Consider the following 24,090-nt stretch of genomic DNA (forward strand, 5'->3'; position numbering starts at 1 on the left):
AACAATTATGCAAAATAATCAAACCCTGAATTTTTTTCCCCCCAAAGTTGCGGCATGTGCAGCATATCCTCATAGATTGTCATTTTGTCGTGTTTCCCTCCAAATTTGGTCCATAGGGCCGATTCTAGAAGCGAAATTCAGGACATTGTCCCGAAGCTGGCAACACTGCCACTTTATATTATTTTTTTTTACTCAAGAAGTATGTCCGATTTCAACGCAACTTTGCATAGTTGTAGGAATGTACCGCCGCTACATACATTTTTTCATTCACTTCGGTCTATTGAGGGATGTGCCAATTTTTTTAAAAAGAATTTACTTTCTTCTTCATGTAACACTCATTAGTGTTATGCAGAATGTATAAATTTTACCTCCGCTTAAAGCCCTGTCTTTAAGAAAGAAAAACAAATTGCATCTGTCTACGACAATTAGTTCTTGAATTGCATTTTTTTTTGTACTTCGCAGCAAGTTTTTAAAGTGTGTGGTTGAAAATGTACCGGCGTGGACGAGAATACAGGCACGAAGGAGGTCCGGTGGCTAAAGGTTAAACCAATCCTGTGATGTTGAATATTACTACCTGCATGCTACACTCTGGAGCAGGCGAACGAACACAAGTCTGCGAAAGGAGTTGATGCGAGATGGCTCCACCAATGAACACGTGAGAGGAACGGGATTGCATGGGCTGCAGTTACCAGCCTTCCCAGCAGCATGTACAGCTTTGCTCTGCCCACTCGATTTCATCCCCTTCTCTGCCACTATGTGCAGTCTTGCTCCTGAGATAGCCGAGACTGAAAAATCACATTAGGGTTGCAAAGCTAAAGATATTCCTTAAGTCACTATGGCTGGCAAATTTGTATAATAGAATCTTTATATAATTGTGTAAAAGCTTTTATTTGTTGTATGTACAAGCTATAAAGAAAATGTACATTGTCCAAGTCACTTGTGCTACAATAATGAGATGGTGCATCATCAGAACAAGTAATGTACTCTAAAAACTATATAAATGTTGTGACATAGGGTTTATAAATATTACACATTCATCATACACTTGTCCTATTTTTAAGTTACAGCATATTTTGTAGTATGCAATATATGGCATTCACTGCACAAGTTACTTCAAATAACAGTAAAATACAAAAAAGATGTTACCAACTAAAAGCCTTGGAAAACCACAGTATACAAAATATACAACAATTATATTTATAAAAAGCCACATACTATACAACCAAACTGTTTCCAACTGACCATCACATTCTTTCAAGTTTCACTCCTAGTTTGTAGAAATAAAATGCAATATAGTTTACAACCACACATACTGGAGTACATACAATTGCACGAATCAGGACTATGTAGTACAGAAATGGGTGAACACCTTTTGGCACCAATTCTGCATTCTGAGGTTTCTTCAAGGCACCTACATTGCTTCAACATGGACTAATTTGCATTCCTTCAAAAATGGACGTAAAAAGGTCATAGAAAAAAGATTTAACCATACATGCATTGTTTAAATGGTACAATTTCACATTTCTCCGTGTCAACTACATACATAATCAGCCACTTAGATAATAACGTTCACCCATCTTGCAGGAAACCAGCACTCGTACTAATATATAAAATACTAATTCATCCACAACATCCACATACACAAAGAAACTGTACCATTTTGAGGTATAAGTAGGAAAGTCCATCTCTTGTGCAGTCTGTGATGGTGATATTGAACCTGAAAGATAGAGAATATGCTATACGAAGCAGCACCTTGTACACACAGGATATATGTGACACATAAGAGTTGGAAGTGGTCTGAAAGAAACCCTGCTTTTTGGGGGGTGGGGGTGGAGTTTTTACCGTGTTTTTTTCCCCAAAGTGTTTCAAATCAATGAAAATACATTATTTGGCTGCCAACAGCTTTCATTTACCTCTCCACTGTTAAAAGACACTCATATCTAAATTTAAAATACAACTTTCAACATGGAATTCATAACTAGACACAAGCAGAAGTTTAAAAAATGCCAGCTTTTTTGAATGGATGGTTTTTCACAAGTGTTAACTTCATATGGCAGTAGGCTTGACAAAAATATCTACGTAGTACAGTATATAAACACTCACTCACATATCTGGAGTACTTTTGCACATATTTTGTAAATAGAATCTAATAGTATGATATAAATTTCATTCTTATAGATTTCATTCTTTGAATTTGAGATATGGACATGCACATAAAAAAAAAATTAAAAAAAGGAGGAGAGAGAAAATATTGCTACATCTTTTATCACATGTTTTTTTTCTAACTATATGCAAAATAGAAAATCTAATATCAAACCCCTTTGTATTTAGCATAAAATATCTGTATTCTGGTTTTCTAGTGCATCATGCATAATTTGACTTAATGGCTGGTAAACCTGGTCACGGAGCAAGTCTTCACATATTTTGGTTACCTAGTGTGGTTGTCAAGGGTTGTGAGACCACAGTGTGGTAAATTAATATTATAAATGTCGATGTTCTGCTCAAAATTTTTACCCCTTTCTAATTTGTTAAACTTTATACATTAATATTTACCTTGAAATTAAATATTAATAAATGAATTATGGCATATGGAATCTGTCCAGGGACGTTGAAAAATATAAAATAAGAGTTTAAAATAATTGGCAACCATTGTATCTAATGAACTCTCGCAACCTGGTACTGGGCCACAGCCCGGCAATCGAGAAACACTGTCCTTCTCGGTGAGTAGCCTCCCTGTACTAGGTCATCAATATCGTGCACAAGCCCAATAGATTGTGAAATTCAGGAGATCAAAAGATAACAGTTGCTGAAACTCGACTCCTCTTGAAAGGTATCATAAACTACTGAATACCTGCCAGGAAGTACTAGTTTCAAGTTACTGATGGCACAAAGCATTAAAAATGCAATATGCAAATGTACAGGGTGACTCAAAAGTCACCATACATACATAGCATACTTACTCACTGTCTCAAAATTACTTACCAGTTTATTACTGTGCATATTCTACTACTTCGGTATGGATCCTACTGATATAACAGGTACTTTGACTTGTATGGCTGTGTCATATCCACCTTTTGACTGCATCTGATTCTGGATGGCATGAAGATGGGAGTTCCCCAGGTGAACATCACCTGAGCCAATGTGACCAGTGTGCTGGAAGTTGGTTGGCTCGCCAATCATTGACCTGTCAATGCGCCGCCGTCTCTTCTGCAAGAATGATTGATTGATTTAGTTTATTTTACTTTGCATTTTGTGCCTCTTGGCTAATTTGCGAAGATGGAGATGAGTTATGAAAGGATGAAATTGATGAATGGACATTCAGAAACAACCTAACCCAAGCTGGATTTGAACCCAGGACCCTTGGCATCGCAGCACGATGTGCTAACCACTCGGCCACAGGGTCCGGCTCTCTTCTGCAAGAAAAAGTAAATATGAATACACCAGTGTCAAGCATCTTGCATACATTTATATGTTCATACATAACACATATGTACAGTAAAAATCTATGGGAAAAGAAACCAAAAGAATAGCGTTGAGCAGATAAAATTTACTTGAATACTGTTCAACTTTTTAAAGTATTGCAACTATATAACAGCATTAAATGTGGGGGGACCTGGTAATGATGCTGAGCTGGAATCGAAAGGTCAGTTTTCAAGTTCTACTTTTGTTTGTGCTATGTCTTTATTTTACCTGCTGCAATGCAAGGCCAAACATGACATATTATATCAATCTACCAGATATGTATTTTTATTTATTCACAATATCATATAATAATAATAATAAAATCATCTTTATTATAGCAGTAGCAGTAGATGATTCTTTAGTTTCTTTTTAAATTACTTATGACACTGGATGTATGATAGAGAGGTTGGAAGGGAATTCCATTCTTTGGTGGCAGATATGGTGTACGATCTTCCGTAGGTTGTTGTATTATGAACTGGTACTGACAAAAAAAATTTTCGTCGCGTTACATGTTGATGCCTGTCCGAATTTGTATTCAGTTTCTCAAAAAGATATCCAGGTTGTTTGCTGCTTAGTACTTTATCTGTTAAAGTTAGTCACTGATATTTAGCGAAATTCTTTGTGTTAAGCCAATTCAAATGGTGTAAGTATTTTGAAATGTGGTTCCTTTTTTTGAGCTTGTATATGAATTTCATGCATGCATGCATTCTGTAGTTTTTGTAGCTTATGAGATATGGAGCTGTTTGCATTGAAAGCAACTATGGCTCCATACAATAACCGTGATAATACTAGGCTTTCGCACAATTGTTTCTTAACCTCAGTGCCTACAATATTCTTTAAGTTGTACAAGGCTCGAAGTGGTTTGTTGGCTTTCTTTGTCTGTGTTGAGATATGATCTGACCATTCTATATGGGAATCCACGACAAAAGGTAGGTTATTAACGGTCTTTTCTAAAGTTAATGTGGAGTTACTCAATTTAGGATGTATCATGTGATCTGTGCTTTCACTTAGCCTTTTCACAATAAATTTGGATCCTATTATGATGAATTTGACTTAGTTGGGTTTCATTTTAGCAGGTTAAACTGTGCCCAGTTACTGATGGCATCAAGGTCATCTTGTAGCTGGGATATCGTACTTGTGTATTTTTTTATCCCTGTGTGTATGTAAATCTGAGTATCATCAGCATATTGGTGATACTGAGCATGTGAGACTTTTATGCAAGTCCATTCCATAAATGGAGAAAAGAAGAGGTCCAGAAGGCTTTTGAGAAATCAAGGCAAACAAGTGAGGTGATTTTGCTATCATCGATAGCTGTTTGTGCATCGTCAGCAACTTTCAGAATGGCTGTTGTGGTGCTGTGATTGGGCCGAAAGCCAGATTGATGCTTTGGAAAACTAGATGTGGATATTACGTGTGTGAATAGCTGTTTGTGTACAATACGCTCTACAATTTTCGACATTATTGGGAGTATACTTATTGGGTGCAAATCATTCACATTTTTAACAGGCTTGCATTTTGCGAGTGGTAAAACGATTGCCTTATTCCATGCTTCTGGGAAGACAACCTGTGCTAAGGAATTATTTATTATGTTCATTATGGTCTTTAGGCAGAAAGGAAGTAACAATTTTAATATGGTTAAGTTTATACCATAATCTCCACTTGCTTCACTCCGTATCCTGCTGAATGCCTTCTTTGTGTCTTGAGGGGGTGACTCTAGTAAGTAAATGAGTTTAGGGGTTTGATGGCCAAAAATGTTTTGCAATTTTTTCCAGCACGTTGTGGTCAGCATCATTCAGCGAAGATTGCATAAAGTGATCGTTTATGATATTTGTATTTAATATGTCTTGAGGAATGTCTTGAGTGGCATTTTTGCTTCCTATAAGACCATGTTTACTTAGGGTTGCCCACATGCACATGCTTTTCGCATGTTTTATGTTCTTATCAATTGCAGAGTTATAATAGTGAAACTTGCTGTTTCGTACAATTTTTTTAGCTCTTGTTTTTAAAGTATTTATAACTAAGAAGACTGTCGTTATCGCAGGTATTTATATATCTCAAATGATAGTAGTCCCCAAGTTTCCAAAATTCGAGGACAGTTTTGTTAATCCATGGTGCAGGAGGCTTTGTCACTCTGCACATTTTAACGGGGATATGTTTATTCGCCAGCATGACTATTGCATTATTTATAATTTCGACTTTCTTGTTTACGTTCTCACATGCCTCTATAGCCTCCCAGCCTGCACTTTTTGCATCCTCATTGAATTTCCTGATGTCTAGTCCTTTAAAGTTGCAAAAACGGATGAATTTCGTATTCGATAAGATAACCAGAGTATTAACCCATCCGCTTACCATTTAAATGCCAATTTTTTTGCCATGAAATACCATTTAAATTTGGCTATCTCCCGTGAAGGTTGCACAGCAAGACAAGATGTCAAATATTGTTTAAAATATCCAAGCAATTTAGGTGAAAATTTTATATATTGAAGTGGAAGTATAGTAATAAGTATGCACATATGCAGTTTACTTGAAAGATAATTAGAAACTCACCTAATAAATTTGATCACACACATCGTTGCATTCCATTTCCATTCCTCAACCTTTTATATTTTTCCTGCCACAGCCACCTCTTCCTCACTTTCACTACATTCTTCAATTTCAATAACATAAAATGAACCCCCGTGTTCATCTCCCCTTCCAAAATCCACATTTTCCTCTTCATCGCTATCAAAAAGCAACTTTTCAATCGCAGAATCATCTACAACATTCTTAAGCAACATGTTTGCAACACGTAACAATTGAAGGTTTGTTTACATGAGAAATTACTGAACAAAATACGCTTGAAATGGTATGAAAAACTTAGCAGCACAAACATACACGTCATAGATTTGAAAGATCATACAACCTCTGCCATCTATTGAATGAAAAAGGAACTACGTGATGAAAATCAGGAACCCGTCGATTCGACGACTAGGTACGGGAAGGAAACGTCCAGTCAGGCCGTCGATTCGACGACTAGGTAAGCGGATGGGTTAAGAAATAAAATTTGCCTCCAAACTTAATAAACACGAATGCAATAAAAATATAAACTATTTTCACTAAACAAATAATGAAAACACATTCACAAAATTGAATTATGTACAATACAAGTAAAATAGATAATATGAATAGGTTTTGAGTAATTACATGCGAACATCAATGGAAAGGAAATTTGCACCTAACCCCAACCCCTTGCCAGAAAAAAAAATAGCTTTTACTTTTCTCGTTATTTTCTGTTAATACGTTCCAATGTAAAATGACTAACGCTGTATTTCGAATCTTCTGTTAAATAAATAAATAAAAAGTGATAATACATTATTTATAACAACCAAAGCTTGTGAATGGAAAATATACAATAGTTACAATGAAAACAGAAAACAGAAATGCTCATAAATGAGCAACATTTCAAAGTAGATAAATGGCATATTTGGATAATCACAAACAAAATCCTGTGATTTGTGGATACAAGCCGTGGCTTTGATATGGAAATCCTAGCATACAAGGTTCTCCTCAGACATTCTCACCTCCCCATGTAAGACTTTGGGCATTGACCTTGGCAAATTTGCACCTTTATGATAATAGACATGCAAGCAGTTGATCTGTACCCACTCAAATCATGGCACCAGTTTGGAATCCTGTCCTGGAACATTTTTGATGCACCCTGGTAACTGTACTACAAGTGACAATGAAAATAAGGTTTCTTATGGTTCTGTTTTTTTATGACAAACAACTTGTGAATAGCGAAAATTGAAGTATCAGAATATACATATACATCAATTTCACAAGATTTGGATTACATGTTTGTGAAGAAAATCTTATGAAATTGACTTTAAAGTCAGAAAAAAACAATGTAATATAACTTGAGATTAACATTTATTTATGTAAGTCCAGACTTAATTAGTACATATCCAACTTTGCCACCTAAGCACCAGCTGCCACTGATTAATAGTAAAATTACAACATACTAAGCCCCAGCCACTACCAAAACAGAACTCTACCTGAAAAAAGTCTTACCTGCTGGGTTGGTTGGTTGACACAACAAGAGAACCACTGGACCCAGATGTCACCCGTCATATTGGATTGGTAGGACATTGATTTGGATATTTAACACAGGACTTCTACCACCCTTTAGCACCAAGGCTTATAGCCAATTTCCTGTTTATCCTAAAAAAAAAAAATAATAATAATTAGAAATTGAACACTTTAATGGAAAGCTTTAAGCTTTTCAGGATGAATAATATACAGGTTAGTTTTGAGTCCTTATAAATGTGCATGTATATCGGATTGTTTTTCTGTAAACAATAGACATGTGAGTTCATAATTCACCCTACCATATTGATCATGGCACATATGCCTATTACATGCAATGGCAGACAAAGTCTTTCATGATTGTTCTTGTAAGATAGTATCACTATCTGGATAGCATCACTAAAATGTATTTGTGTTCTTTGTATAATGATTTTTGCACATGCCATAATGGCATTTATAGATTTGTTGCTCCGACTCAAGATGTTGATAATTTTGAGAAAAAATCTTTATTGGTATTACTATCCATCTTCAACTTAACAAAGGGATGGGAATACCCGAAAAAATGTCAAGTCTGTACTATGCACAGTAATGGAGTAATTGCATTTGGAACAAATTCCTCAAATCAGGCAAACAAAGAAAAAGCACATCTGAAATGCAATATTAGGCATACACTTTTTGAATTACTGTCACTTTTCCAACACATGTCCCTGTAATAGTAAGAAACATGGGCTAGACTGCACAATCGACTCTTGTGTTTTACCATTTCGGCGTAAAAGAAAAATATGTTCACTCGTAGTACTTAATTCATGCATCGATTTGGCACTGTGCATTTTTCAATCAGAAGTTCCTGTTCTGTGAAATAAAATAAACTTTCTTACATTACTTAGCATAGGAGCTTTCCTTTATCGAAATCCATGATCTAAACAGTATTGCCGGGTCGAACTTTGGTTTTTAACAGTGATGTGCACTGAGGAGTAAGTAGCTAGTCTAGCAGAGATAGATCAATCAATCTCACATCTCGAATTATATTCAAATCACAATATTTATTGTCTTGTTAAAGCCACAGTTCATATGCAACACTTTCTTTTCCACGTGCTTCTTGTCCATCGGTGTGATTCGCGGGCAAAGCTGGCTGGATACCCTAGCTCGCACTTCCTCCGCCTGACCAGTTTTCAGGTAGAAACGGCCGGCCGAAGGAAAAGGAAGATTTCTACCTCTACCTCCCTGCAGATTTCCACTAGGATTCAACTTTCTTTATTTCGTTTATTCATCCGTATTTATGATTTTCATTCCTTCAAAGGGACTCTATAGAGAAAGGTGGGCAATTAATACTACTTTTTTTCCCCACTTCCAATTGTTTCCTCACCTTAAATTTTACATTTCTGGAATCCTTGATTCATACTCTTTCCAACGATGTATCATACATATTTCTATTAAGGGGGGTCGATTCGACATCCTTACCAAAATGTGTTTCAAATTGTCAAACACGAAACTTCTCCTGTTATCGCGTAACAGGGCTTTGTATTGACTAAATGATCTCTCCACTTCACACAAAGTAATTGGTGCATATTTTAAATATGCACAAATCTTCTGGTGTGTACTCAATATGCAAAGAATCAGAGTTTTTGCCTTCAGTTAATACACACTTAATAGCACAGATTGTATTGTAACCCTGATTCTTCTCCAAAATGGAACACGTCTTTTTCTTCACTGCATCCCCAACAGTTCTTTCAACACTTTCCAGGGAAGCGACTGGAAAATGAACAAGTTTAAGGTTGTCAGAAAGTGTTGAAGAAGACGTCTCTAAGAATTTAATGGCGATGTTCAAATGTGAAAAATTTCACTGAATGTAGGCAATGTCGTTTTTCAGCTTTGTCATCAAACATTCGTTGAGCTGTTTCTATGGAAGCTGCAGCTTCAGGATCAAACTGACAGATAACTTGTTTCACGGAATGCCAGTGAAGTAGTTCGCAATGGTCTTGTCGACATGATCAGAAGTGGAGACTTTACTATGCTCATTTCTTGCACATTCTGTCATGTATATGTGTAAATATCAAGAATGTAAATATATGTAGTTTAAAATACAAGTTTTAGGCACTTTTCTGGATGAAACTCAAAGATTTCACTAATTTGATCCAAAAATGTTGACAGAAAAAAGCATGTAATTACATAATTATCCTGTCTCTTTGGAGGAAGAACTGCAACAATATGTTCGTAATTTTCTCCTTCCCCCAGCTTTTGAGGTCAATTTCTTTATTTTCAAATAATTTTCAAGAGCCCCAGTCACAACATAAGGTGTAGCTTATACAGGACTGCTTTGAAGGACCAGTACTTTCATATTAGTTTTGTAGGTTTCTGTGTTATTTTTGCCTATCATAATTAAATGCTTTGTTCTCAGGACAGCTTCACCATCATAATAGTTACTTTTATGCACACTGTTTTCTTAATATTAAAAAATATCGCGTAATTTCAACAATTTTTCCGTAACAGCCATTACTACGTGCTAACTGAATGTAAACAAGGATTCGAAAAAGTGTTCTTGGGTTACCAGCCAGGTTAACCCGAGAACACTTGTTCAAATCACGTCACCAGGAAAGCTACAATTCCTGTAAACAAGGATGTATCTATCCTACATAGAGTGGCCATATTGGAAGCGACACTAGCACTCAGGTGGTAACTTTAATAGTGAATACATAGATTGTTAAGTTAGACCTATTAGGTTGATTGATTGATTTAGTTTATTTTAGTTTGAGCTTTGTGCCTCTTGGCTAATTTGCGAAGTTGGGGATGAGTTATGAAATGATGAAATTGATGAATGGACATTCACAAACAACCAAGCCCGAGCGGGATTCGTACTTGGGACCCTTGGCATCACAGCGGGATGTGCTAACCACTCGGCCACAGGGTCCGGCTAGACCTATTAGGTTTGGTTCTCTTAGCATAAATATCAATGACGTGTGCGTCACAAGTGGAAAGTGTGCTACCAGACATGTCATCACGTTCTACAATATATCAAATTTACAACTTCTTCAATAGAAAGCCTGCTGTGTATATTCGTGAGTTGCAGGCACAAGGTTCAGTAGCCTAGAACAAGAAATGTGTGAAGTGTAGCAGATGTAAGGTAAACGTCCCTAATTTTGACAATGTGCCTAAGTTCGACAGGGTATTTGAAAAATTGTAAAAGATAAGGAAACTATGCGATGCAGAAAATCGTGTATGTATCAAGCGACAGTGTACAGGTTTACCCCACGTCGTGAATATGGTGGTTGCACCAGATGAGACATAGCAGCAGCACGTGAGAAATTGAGAAGGCACTATTTGCTAACAGCGAAAAATCAACTGATTTTTAGTGGATTTCGTAAGAAGGTAAATTTTCTACGTAAGGTTTTTACCAGTTTTGTGTTGTTTCAAAACAAATTTCAATACTTTATTATTGTTTTAGAGCCGTTTTCTGAGCTTCCTAGTCTGTTGCAGCAGACAAAGGTTGTTCATGTAAGAAAATAAGGGGGGTGTCGAACATATGAGCACAAAAATGGATGGGGCACCAAATTTCGACAAGTGTCGAACCTTATTCGAAAATACACACTGTTGGGTTTTGATGTGCATTGAAAGGCATGTTGTTTACCATTCATGAAAATACCAGTTTCATTTCCCTACGGCAATTGCAACATTAATCCGACAGGGGGGTGTCGAAGTTTGGTGCTGTGCATGTCGAATTTTGGGACATTCCCTGAAACGTCATTTCTAAACTTTTTGCATAATTTTTCTCTCTTGTGTCATTGCTATTTCCATGAAATCACTCGTTCTTCCTGCATCACTAAATGTGAGGGACCTGAACTATACAAAATTGCAGTAATAATACCAAAAAATGTCACGTTATCATTAAGTGTTTATATTGGCTTAAACTGAACTAAAACTCCATGCAAATTAAATTGCCGAATGATGAAAATTTTGTCTTGTGTACAATTTTTTAATGTTCTTAACAATTGTGTGAAAATGTTGCAAAATTGGCCTGATTAATGATAAATATTACACAGAACTAAAATTTGGCCTCATACAGTACATGATTTTCCATGTTCTACGATTTTGTGGAAAATGTAGGAGTGTGTGTGGGACAGAATTTTTTGGGTCGGGGCGGTAAATGTTCAAAATTTTCCAAAGCTCTGGAAATCTCGAATTCTACATATCATTTTCACTTTGTTTGTTTTTGCATTTCTGGTACAAAAATGAACAATTTTCGATAAGTTCTAGCCATTTACAATGCAGAAAACATCGAGGAACAAAGGTTGTACACCAGAGCCCCTTGATAATTAATTTACATTAAACTCAGCCTAATTTGTTCCTTACTTTAGTTTCATTTGGCCAAGTCCAAAAACTTCCAAGAAAGCAAAGAGATAGACTGCCTGCTGTGATTACATCTCCTTAAATTATCAAATACTTTACAAAGAAGGATTGATTTTGTGTTTTAAGTCCACTTTATGCACAGTAAGGCTAATCGGGACTGCACCTACAGCTTAAAGTGGGATCCGAACCACTACGTGCCTGCATCGGGGATCGAACCCGGGACCCCTTGATTACAAGGCGATGACGATACCACTGCTAACAAAGGAGGAGAAAAAGCATCAAGTAGATGAGGCAAAAGAGCTAGAGAGCTGAAGAAACTTGCTGCACAGAACTAGAAGACAAAGAGTTTAGGCAAAAAGGGAAAGAAATGGGTTGATGTGTGAGTGACTCAGAATCTTCAGATGAAAGTGCACTGTCATTGAAAGAAAGTGATTCTCACTGGCAAGAGGAGGAGTCAGATGAAATGACATTAGAGATTGTCAATGAAAGTGATGTAAAAGAAGGGGATTTCATTCTTGTGGAATTTTTAGGGGGGAAAGAAATGCATCAAAATTTACTTACCTCTGTGTTGTTCAGAAGATCCTGGAAGATGTAATAAAAGTGATTGGACTTAAGAGTGTTGATGTGGCCAAGAAGGAATTTGTCACCAATGAAAGTAATGTTTCATTCATGTCAGACCCTCAAATTATTGGTCCTGTTGAGTTGCCAGATTTGGTAATGAAGGGGGAAAGGGTCAGGTATGTTTTCAAGAAAAAAGTAAATGTCTAAGAGTTAGGTCTTTGATGTTGAGGACTCACACCTAACTTCAGACAGAAAGTTATTTTGCATTTGTTTAAAATTTATGTTAATTAATTATTAGTGTTATATATAATGTTACCAATATCACAGATACCAACAGCAATTGTTCCTTAGCATCTAGGCTTGGCTAAGTAAATGTTATAGTTAGTCCTCAAAATGTTTTCCTTGTTTTTGATACACCATTGGGAATCACCCTGTAAAACTATGTTTGAAAGTTGTAATAAAAACGCAATCAACATTTTCAGTGTTTTATGTGCTTAAATGTACCTATACGGCATACGCTTTTAGAAGGAACATGAGTTCAGCCAATACGTAGCCAGTGCTGTCGCGCTGTTGCCAAACCAACTGCTAGCGGAAGGGAAACACAGACAATTTGCTGTGTCCAGTATTCAGCTTTTTATATATAATGCATGAACGTGGACACAGGATTATATCATATTACTGCAGCATATAAGAGAAACTCGTACCTGAAAGAAGTTTGAAGGTACGTATTTATTATAGAGGAACTGCAAGGTCATCATCATCGCTCTCGTTTCTGTTTTCTGGCATGTTTCCCAGGATATTTTCGCCGATTTCTGTGGTAGATACTTTACCCTGTTTTATAATGCGCAACAAAGTATGCATACATACACCACACGCTTTAGCCGTAAGTTCTAGACTCTGAGAAAAAACTGTTTCAGCACACACGTCTTGCGAATGCCAATTCCTTGAAGTAAGAATAAGCATTAAAACTAAGATTTCTGTCTTGTGAACGTAATACGAGTATTTACCTTTGGTGCCTGTACTACTGTTACGTACTAGGTTTCGAGCGACATTATTAATTTGATTTGATTTGCTTTATTTTACTTTGCTTTTCTGTCACTTTTGGCTAATTGCGAAGATCGGAATGAGTGATGATATAATGAAATTGATGAAGGGACGTTCATAAATATCCATGTCCTGGCCAGGATTCGAACCCAAGACTCCTGGCGTCGTACAACGATATGCTAACCACTCCACAATGGCGCCGGCGCAACATTATTAAATAACACTCACGCAATACACACACTATTGCACAACTATCGAGCATAAGGGCTGTATTTCACATCGCGCTACTACACCAGGGGTCCCGGGTTCGAATCCAGACATGAGCATGAATTTGTGTGAGAGTCCATTCATCAATTTCATCCCCATCTTCGTAAATTAGCCAAAAGTGGCAGAAAAAGCAAAGTAAAATAAATCAATCAATAAGGGCTGTACTGAATCCTCTCACAACTGTTCTTCATGCCGTACGAGTAAAATTATCTTACACCGCCCTTGTTATGAAAACGCTGAACTCAAAACTGACCCAGACTCGCAATGTTTGTGAACACACAAGACAATAAAAGGTCATTGTGCATATTCAGCCGAATTTGACAACCATAGCTATACCAAGACACAACAACTCATCGGGGTCAACAGGGTGGCAACGTAAAAACAACAGATGGAACACGAAAGGGTCATTGTGTGTGTGTGTGTGTGTGGAGACGTGTTGTTTCCCGTGTTTCTTCGAGAAACTATAACTCCGGCTGTATGCGACGGAAATTCATGGGACTTGGACAGTCAGGTTCAAAATGTCGTGTCCCATCTTATGATGAACCTTAAAGTGGCGAGTTTTATGAAAACTTCTTGCACGCAAGAAAAATACAGAACTTGGCACGTTTAACTCGCGCGCCGCAGTCTCCTAACTGTACAACGTTGCACTAGTGCCATTGGCTGGTCGCAACGCACACCCTCTCCGTGGCTCCGCCCGATATCCCTTCTAAAACCGTGCGTCGTATAGCCTTTGGCATGGTAAATAATTCATGGTAATATTTTAAATTTTGTTGAGCATAAAAGAGGGGGGGTTAACAACAAATCTTTTTTTGTTCAGTTCATGCCCTGATAAATCTGTAAATTTAGTAATATATATGTAGTAATATAATGAAATGCCAATAGAAGGACATGTGCAGTTATTGGTATTATTAACATCTGCATATTTAGTGTCTGATGTTGAGATATAAGGGGATGTTGAATTCTGGTACACAAACTGTCGAAATTAAGGACAGGGTGTCGAACTTAGGGACATATTGCAGGATTCACTTCTTGATTTTTTTAATAATTATGTAACATAACTGTTGGAATGCAAAATACTTTTTGGGTGAAAGTAGAATCTTTAAACTTTCAGGCAAAAAAAAAAAAATACTCCCATTAGCATTTATGAAATACGAAAGGCACTACAAGCAATTAACTGCAAAATTTTCCTTAACCTGTTTAACTTTGGAACGTTTACCTTAATTTTTTTTTGTGAATAACAAAAGAATAAGAATTTGGGGCACAAACAAAATTAAAACCTATGGTATGGTCTCATGGAAAAAAGTTGAAACTAATATAGTTCAATTGCAAATTAAATATATAATTAAAACCGAAATACTTTTGATTGAAACCAAAAAACTTTTAAATTATGGAGATACTAACTAACTAACTAACTAACTAACTAACTCTCTCGCCTTCTTAAACCTGAAGGTTCATGGCAGCAGCAACACAAGTCTTCCATCTTTCCCTATCTTGAGCAAGATCTATATACTCTTTTCCATCCCTACCAATTTCCCTTAGGTCCATCTCAACGTTGTCCCTCCATCTTCGTCTTGGCCTTCCTACAGGTCTCTTACCATCAGGTTTCCCAACAAGAATCCTGTAAACTCCTCTTTCCTCTCCCATTCGTGCCACATGGCCTGCCCACCTAAGTCTTCTTGATTTAATTATTCTAATAATATCTGGACATGAATACAAATTATGTAACCTTCTCCACTCATCTGTCTCCTCATCCCTTTTAGGTTCAAAGATTTTCCTAAGGATCTTATTTTCAAATACTCTCAATTTATGTTCCTCTTTCAATGTAAGGAACCAAGTTTCACATCCATGTTATGTTATGGAGATCCAGATGTCACAAAAATACAAACTATTATAAATGAATGAAATAACAAACTCTGAGTGTTGATTGGTTAGGAATAATCCCTAAACCCACAAGGAACTGGAAATTTCTGCATGGATTGTTACATGTGAATAGTACTACTTAGCATGCCATGATGACGTTGGCAACTCCATGCGATATATTTTGCATGTGGAAAATTACATATTATGCACTGTAATTCAGATTGCTAATACAAAATTTTCCATGCAGAAAAGCCCTGTAAATACAACTTTCACGTAATACAGAACTTATGGAGCAATAGGTAATTCAAAGTAGCATGTGGGTACGTTATATTTGCTTATTTTATAAAATTATTACCATATATGGTGCTAACATGTAGTAGCTCAGCTCTTCATTTTGGTAATTGTATACCACTACAATCACACAGCAAGAATTTCGTATTTCCAAGGTTGTTTTTTTTTTTTAAAAAAAATATGATCGGTTTCATTTCAGATACATTTCTTATAAATTTAAGTAAGGTTAGGTTTGACAATAGCAATTTTTTAATATTTTTGTTAGGAGTGCTAGGCTTTTCTTATTTTTTCACTTTAAAATTGTGCTTTCATGAATTAAAAAAAAGATTAGTATTCTGGGCTTTTACTGGGCCAAACATACAAATCTACATTAGGAAGTCTTGTAGAATATTGGAAATAACTGTTGAAATAAGGTTGAAACTTCCAGAAAGTAACAAGTTTTTATTTACTGGAGGAAATATGATTTCAAAAATAGCTTATGCGAGTATCTGCAATTCCAAGTGAGCAGCAATTCTGTTTACTGTCTTCCTGGAAACAGACCCTTGCTGGAGTTTCACATGTGGCTAGAAGGGTTTTTTCTGCTTGGGACTAGATACCACATAATCAACTGCTGAAAGCATTTATTTTTATACTAAGAGTCCTAAACCTGACCTGCATAACCTAACAACGAATACATTTAGTAAGCTTATTTTGAGGCTAGGAACCCTATACTGGCCTAACTTAACTTCAAAAGCATTTAATGATGTCAACACTCCTGACCCTGCAGGGTTGCCACACTTCTTCTAAGTCAACACTTTGCGTGTTCCACATTCTTTTCTGGTGTATTGTGTAAGGGTTATTTGGTTTTGTATTCATATAAATGACATAGAAGAACAGCATCCTGTGTGTGGTACATTAGCAGGTGGAAGTAATGGTGGTGTACGTGCCTACCGAACAGACATTGGAAATGTTTACAAGTTCTTTCACAAATCTTGCCTGTAACCAAGAAGCAAGGAAGAACATCAACTTCGAAAGTACATTGTTTGATTTTTATGCTATTTGCGATTCTCACTTATTAAATTTACTGCATATTTAGTCGGCACTAGAGTGGGTGCATCCATTTTCAAAATCAGTGTTTAACCAAAAATATCATTAACTCTTGCAGTGCTACATTACTTTATAACTTATTAAATCCTTGTCATCATATTGAGCGTAAAATGTTAGGTATTGATGTGACACCACTATTTTTGCATAGAGAAGTCATTGATCCTAATTTGAAAATGAAGCTGCATTGAAGTTGTAGTCCTCACTTTCATTGGCATATTTTCATAGAAACCTACTAAAAGTTGAGTGGTGGTTAAAACATACTTATATATTTGTTTCAGGTTTTCTTTATAATCAAAACCACACCCCTTTAATTTGATTCCGCATTCCCCCAGCACCACTGGATGATTAATCCTGGTGCTGCCTCCAGTAAATAAATGAAGCCAGACAGGTTGATTGATTGATTTGTCCACTTTATGCAATGCAAGACTAATCGGGACTGGACCTACAGTTAAAAGTGGGATCCGAACCACTTGAGCCTCCACCGGGTATTGAACCCGCGAACCCTTGATTACAAGGTGACGATGCTATCACTGCTCCATCGGGGAGGCCCACAAGTCACGGGTATTGATCAGATGAGCACAAGATCGATGGGAAGCAAAATTTGTTCAAAAAGTACAAAATAAGCTGACATGTCATGCTAAAGACTTTTTATGTGTTTTTAAAATGTATTCAATGTTTTATTACAAACTTTCTTGCTGAAAGCTTTTACGTGATCAAATAACTGCAAGTTGGCCAGTGACAATATTTTACATTACATAACCCCAATTTTTTTTCCGATTCTTTGATTCTTTTTTTTTACTTCAAATGCTTCTATATTTTGTGTGTAGGCATCTATGAAGTTAGTTTTACGAATGTTTCACTATTTTTTCCAAACCTCTTGTATCACTGCTTCCATTTTTTTTTTAGTTTGAAGTAAATAAAATCCTTGTGAATTTCATGGAAACATGTTCTTATTCTTTTTCTGAATGGCCAAGAAAATATTTCCAATTTAAAAAATAGGAGCAAATGTACAATACCAGAAGTATCTCAGATTGCTTTCCAATTCGGCACACTCACTAATTTTGGCCTCGCAATCACGAATCTGCAGTTAAAATTTGTCAGCCACGTCTAGAAATTGCAAAATAAGTCGAAAAAAGTGGGTCTGTGAACAGAGTAAACACCCTTGATTTATGAAGAAAACAACTATTTTTTTGCAACGATTAGTGTTTCAAAACTATGTTTATGATTACCCTTAATTTTAACTATGCTTACCTTACCTTACCATGAATGGTTCGTGGGGCAAATATGTTTTCCACCTTTATGCAAGATGCCATTTTCTCACATGCAAATCAACGCTCTCATTTATTGCACAACACTTGAGAAATGTTGGTAGCAAGACCATTGTGCAGAAAGGAAGACTTCTTCATATCGTTTCCATGTTAGTGTATTGACAAGGTTATTTTGCAATTTCTAGACGTGATGCCAAATTAAAATTTCGGAGATACTTCTGGTATTGTCAATTTATACCAAAAAATACCTCATAATGTTCTTAATGTTAAGTACTGTTTGCTTATTTTTATTGAAAGTTGAAATTCTTGCTTATTGGCAAGACTGTAGCCAAGACAATGTGACCTTCACTGGACTATTTTCATGGCTTTAGATTTAGTCTTGCAATCTATAGAACCATAGTAGAGGACAGTCACAGTACATTTTTATTAATGTTTTTACTTGAGAGTTTGTCAACTCCATGAACAAAAGTTGAATACTAATACACAATCAATCCTTCAACATTTCTAGACACAATCGGTGCCTCCCTCAGTCCACGCATCAACACGGTTTCCTATGAAGTAGGCCTGCTTCAGCCAGTCAGCACAGGCCAACGGCATGTACCCATTTGTTCAACCTTGCTGATCCGAATAGTAGGTAAATGGAAGGAAAACCTCAATCTCCACAAAACATGCAGTAAGTAAATAATCACCATAATGATTAAGTATGTGTGTACATAGAAGAATAGAAACGGAACCATTGAAAAATGAATACAATGATTAGTTCAGACTTAAAACAATTGGAACTTGGGCCAATTAACACACATTATCATGTTCCAGTATATTCTCTCTCTATCTCTCTTCCCTAGGGTTGATAAATGTTCCAAATGTTTAATGATTTCTTCAAAGTTGCATAGGAGTGATTTGCTTTACTTTACTTTGCTTCCAGGATGGAATTTGAACCAGGGACCCCTGGCGTCGTTGCACAATGTACTAACCACTCTGCCATTGGGGGCCAGCAAAGTTACATACGAGAAAGACAAAGTATTGCAGAATTGAAGAAATGAGTGTTACAGTAAGTTTGTAACTTGCTGAAAGTAATTACTAGGGAACGGAACTTTATGTGCTAAAAAACACAGAAATATTTATTTTTTATGTGTCATAAATGTTGAAAATATGTGATAAAAACAGGAAAATATGTGACAAAAATAAAAACATTTGGTAACAAAAACAAACTATAACATGCATTTTAAACACCTGAAATTAGTTTCTAAATGATTACCTCTTAGCGAGCAATTTTTTGGAAAAGTTGCAGTGGATCACCATAGTTTTTTCCAAATTCTCCATTGTAAATCTGTGACGATTATCTCTAAAAAGCATCTTATATTGTGAGAAAGATCGCTCCACGTCACAAGAAACAATTCTTGCATATTTGAATCACGAAATGTCACTAATGCTTAAGTTTTCCAAAGCTTCCTCTTCCTCTACTTCACTTTCCAAAACACATGCAATTTGGCACCAAGTTTGAAAACCTTGTTTTTTCCCAAAAAATTCTGTACATTTAGACACTTAGATCCAGTGAGTTCTTGCAGTTTCGATTCTACTATACGGACTTTAACAATGGAAGCTGCCAAAGTGTTCGCGGACGATTCAAGCTTTCATATGGAATTAGAGAGAATGGACAGGTTTGTTGAGATGTATGCCAATTCGACTTTTACGGAGGGCTCCATCAACAGTTCTTGCAGAATTCTTCTTTGTCGAGATCATTTACAACAGATACAATTTTTTCAAACTTCTGGGCATAACATCTGCATCCAACCAAGTGCCCCATCGCGTAACTACAGGTGTAGGGGGAAGGGGAACCTCAGGACATTTTTGTTTAAAATTGTCTATTCTTCTAGCCAACTTGATAAAAACTTTCTTGCCATTTGAAACCAGTTTATCGACATTGGGATAAAGAGCTCTTATCTTTTCACATATTCTATGCAACGCATGGGCCACACATTTAACGTGCACCATTTTGGGGTAGCTAACGGCAAGGCCTACTGCAGCTTTTTTCATGTAAGCTGCAGCATCTGTCACGAGGAGAAGAACATTGTCAAATGTTATGCCTTCCGGCCACAATAGCTGCATTGCTTCATTAAAAAGCCTTGCTATCATTACGTGTAGCCAGCCCCAGCTACTACTTACAGCTATTTTCTCCCAATAGGATCGTAGGCGAGGTGCCAGAAGTCTGCCAGCGAGGGTGTTCAAAGACAAAACAAACCTAGCACTCTCGATATGAAAGAGGTGCAGAGTAGCCTATAAACATTTTTCCTTCGAGGATTTCGAGGTGGATGAAGTCAATGAGCGATTTTATGTATTTAAAATTAAAATTCGCAAAATATGTATTTACATACGGAAAACTGGAAAATATGTGTTTTTATGTAAAATAAAATTTGCTGTGTTGACATATAAGGCTATAATCAGAATTTTGGCAAAAATGAGGGTCTGTATCTTATCGCAGAAAAAACATTTAATTACCTAAAGTTCCTTTCCCTAGTAATTACCACAGTTTGCAGTTCTAGAGTTCTATAAAGAGGAGTCTGTGTTGCACCGTGTAACCAACTAGACACGCGAGTGTAGAGTCAAAAAGTGTAACAAGCTAGACTACTGTCGACACGAGGCTTGTCATGTCATTCTTGAGACCAGCACCAACATGATGAGATGTTGAAAGCACTTAGGGAAATTATTGTAATGCTAAGTGCCATAAACCTGACTTGCCTAACCTAACTACAAAACCCCTTCATACTGCACATATGTAACCTAGATGGCAGAAGCAGTCTGTAACCAAGTAACAGTAAATGAAAGGCTGGTTGCAAGAGAAGAATCATATAGGAATACACGAAAGTGAAAAACCTTTCTCAAGTAAAGACGCATTAAGTAAATGCTAAATCTCCGAAGTGTGTGTTAGCAGACAAACTGAAATCGAATCATGAAAAATATGCATATGTACCATGATGAAATCAAAATTAAACAATCGCAACTTGGGACCTAGAGCCTAGGGACAGCCATCCTTGACAGTACCAAGTTTGAAAAACTAATGAACTTTAAAGACATTGGAAACATAGTATAGGTGAGACAGATTTCTTCAAATTTACAGGAGAAAGTACTTACGGAAATCATTTTCTGTAACATTGTGGAAGTTCGTGAATGTAGTTTTGATCCATTTTAATGAGAATACATGTTGTTTTCTGCAAAAATCTCTGACACAATGTTTCTGCTGCCACCATTTGCTTTCTGCACGAGAGCACAATGCTGTGTGTGTTAAGATGACGTAATCCTATAGTCAGTGTTTCAAACTCACCGTGTTTTCACAAGAACATGACGTGTTGAGTATTTTTAATTTTTTTTTTTAACCATGCTTGCCTAACAAAACCTTACGGCAAATGGTTTTAGGGCTAACGTGAATGGTTTGTGGGGCTAACGTCAATGGTTTGTGAGGCTAACGTCAATGGTTTGCGACGTATTAGCATAATTACAAATCCAGGCACAATAGTATGTACTTTCCGGTGAACGAGGTTGCAACACTGCATAAATCAACAAAACACTCGCACGTGGCCTGAACCAGTATGCTATCGCCTGCCATAATGTGTTACAGAATCTAGGAGCGATTTTACAATACCGGGAATTTCTCCATTTTGTGTGAAATTCGGCATACTAACTATCTTTGGCCCCCTAATCACGAATCTGCAGTTAAAATTTGGCGCTCACATGTGGAAATAGCAAAATAATCTAAATTAAGTTCTTATTTCTACACTCCCCAGCTTTCTCTATAGAGCCCCTGTTAAAGGCATGTTAGAAATTGGCCGGATTCACCAGCCCCCAAATAAGCGCCAAATTTTAAGTGCAGATTCGTGATTACGAGCCCCAAATTAGTAAGTATCCCAAATTTCAAACAAATTGGATAAATTCCCTGTATTGTTAAAATTATACCACCTAATATGTGATAATGCATTTTATAAACATGTTTTATGGAAATACAACATTCTTCATGCAGAAAAAGCAACGGTAACACTTTACTATACCGGAGACTGATTTCTTCAAATTTACAGGAAAAAGTACTTACGCAAATCATTTTCTGTAGCGTTGTTCATGTTCGGGAATGTAGTATTGATCCATTTTAATGTGAATCCATGTGGTTTTCTACGAAAATCTATTTCTGACGCTCTATTGCTGCTGCCGCCATTAGCTTTCTGCACGAGAGTGTAATACATGCTATTGCTGCTGCTACAACACGATGTGTCGAGGATGCGTCGTGAAGTTGTTGCCGGGTGTGGAAGATGCCGTGGAATTTGTAATTCCGATGTTGTCCGTATATGCTAAATTGAACGAAAGGAGTGCTAATCGAACCTAACCTAACTTAGTAGGCATACCTCATCCCCGTGATGGTTCGTGAGGCTATCGTATGTAAGAAATATACATTATTTTTGTTAGAAATCAATTATTTCACCTAAAGAAATGTTCTGCAGAATAGTACGTTATCAATGTAAAAAATTGCGAAATAAATTATTGATAGGTGACTCCGGTATAGTAAAGTAGTACCAAAGCAAGAAATGCACTGTAAATATAACATTCATGTTACAGGGGCATAATCCTAGGGTGAAATGATGCACATTTGCTGCAGAACGCCAATAGCCACGGAACACACTGGAGAAATGTCCTGTTAATAAAAAGCACTTATAACTCTCAGTAAAGTCTTATCTTCAATGTTAGATGCTTGTTTTATTGTTGCGGGTAAAAATAAAGTTGATTACAAGTTGTAAAGATATTCAAATGAAAAATAAAAGGCAAAAAATTTAGTTAATTTTCTGTTTTATCATTTTGATTACAGGTAACACAAGGGATTGTTCTATTTATGAATTTTTACAATTTATTCAGCATAACATCTTTAACATAAATATTTTAAAATAATATGTATATCCTACGAGAGTAATCAAGGTAGGGCCTAGTTGCTTTTTCTTTACTATGGTGAGTGGATATCTTTTGACATAGGTTATATTCATTATTAAATCTAAAAATATATATATATATATATATATATATATATATATATATATATATATATGCTACCAATTCTTTACGTGTTAAGTTCTGCATTAGTGCAATGTATATTACTTTGTCAGTATTTCCGTGTATACTGTCGAGTACATAGGCTACCACAGATACACATGTAGATGTACACTGCAATCCTACAGGATCAATGTAGGTAGCTGCTAAACAAACATGAATTACAATTCAATAAAGGAGTTACATGTAATAATACTGACATAGATGAAAATGTCATGTGACTCATACTCTTGGATTTGAAGAAATGACTTACCTCTTGTTTCCTTCACAAAGGTTGAATTTGACTTGTCAACACAACCTGCTGATGGTTCACTGGGCTCACCACCAACCTTTGGAACAAGTGTCCAAATTTAACGGGTTAATCTAACATAGATCATTTCAAAATATAAGGAGTTCAAATATCACAGCTATCGTCTTTAAATCTTACCAGTCTTACACTTACATCGGATAAATAAAATTTGTATGTCCCTTCCCTTCCCTAGATACGTAAAAAGTCAGTGGAACACTGCGGACACTGCCCTCTGCCTACAGTGTACGAATGATACATACAATTCGGGCAGCGGATTGGTTCAAACGCTGCACACACAGATGCAATCCATTACAATTAAATACACTCTGCCACTCCATTTCCATAACCCCCCCCCCCACACACACACACACACAAATTTTCTAATTTTGCAGCACGTGCCGTCGTCGTAAACAACGACTATCAACATCTGTGCAAATAAATATGATTTTCGGTGCTTCCCTACAAAAT

General features: G+C 36.5%; 1 protein-coding gene across 3 annotated transcripts; it reads right to left on the reverse strand.

The window, feature by feature from the left end:
• Positions 1 to 880: 880 nt before the first annotated feature.
• Spec2 (CDC42 small effector protein Spec2) lies at positions 881 to 23,864 on the reverse strand. Of its 3 annotated transcripts, none has more exons than XM_083121898.1 (4): positions 23,776 to 23,864; positions 7,513 to 7,662; positions 2,983 to 3,207; positions 881 to 1,717 (listed from the first exon to the last, which is right to left on the reverse strand). In XM_083121898.1, the coding sequence occupies exons 2-3, from the start codon at positions 7,588 to 7,590 to the stop codon at positions 3,007 to 3,009; spliced, it is 279 nt and encodes a 92-aa protein (XP_082978024.1). In that variant the 5' UTR covers positions 7,591 to 7,662; positions 23,776 to 23,864; the 3' UTR covers positions 881 to 1,717; positions 2,983 to 3,006. The 3 variants fall into 3 exon arrangements, with proteins under 3 accessions (XP_082978024.1, XP_082978023.1, XP_082978026.1); XM_083121897.1 differs by having other exon boundaries at positions 23,587 to 23,858; XM_083121900.1 differs by having other exon boundaries at positions 23,761 to 23,849.
• Positions 23,865 to 24,090: the final 226 nt, after the last annotated feature.

Source organism: Lepisma saccharinum, chromosome 1 (genome assembly GCF_977018435.1).
Source record: "Lepisma saccharinum chromosome 1, izLepSacc3.1, whole genome shotgun sequence".
NCBI lineage: Eukaryota > Metazoa > Arthropoda > Insecta > Zygentoma > Lepismatidae > Lepisma > Lepisma saccharinum.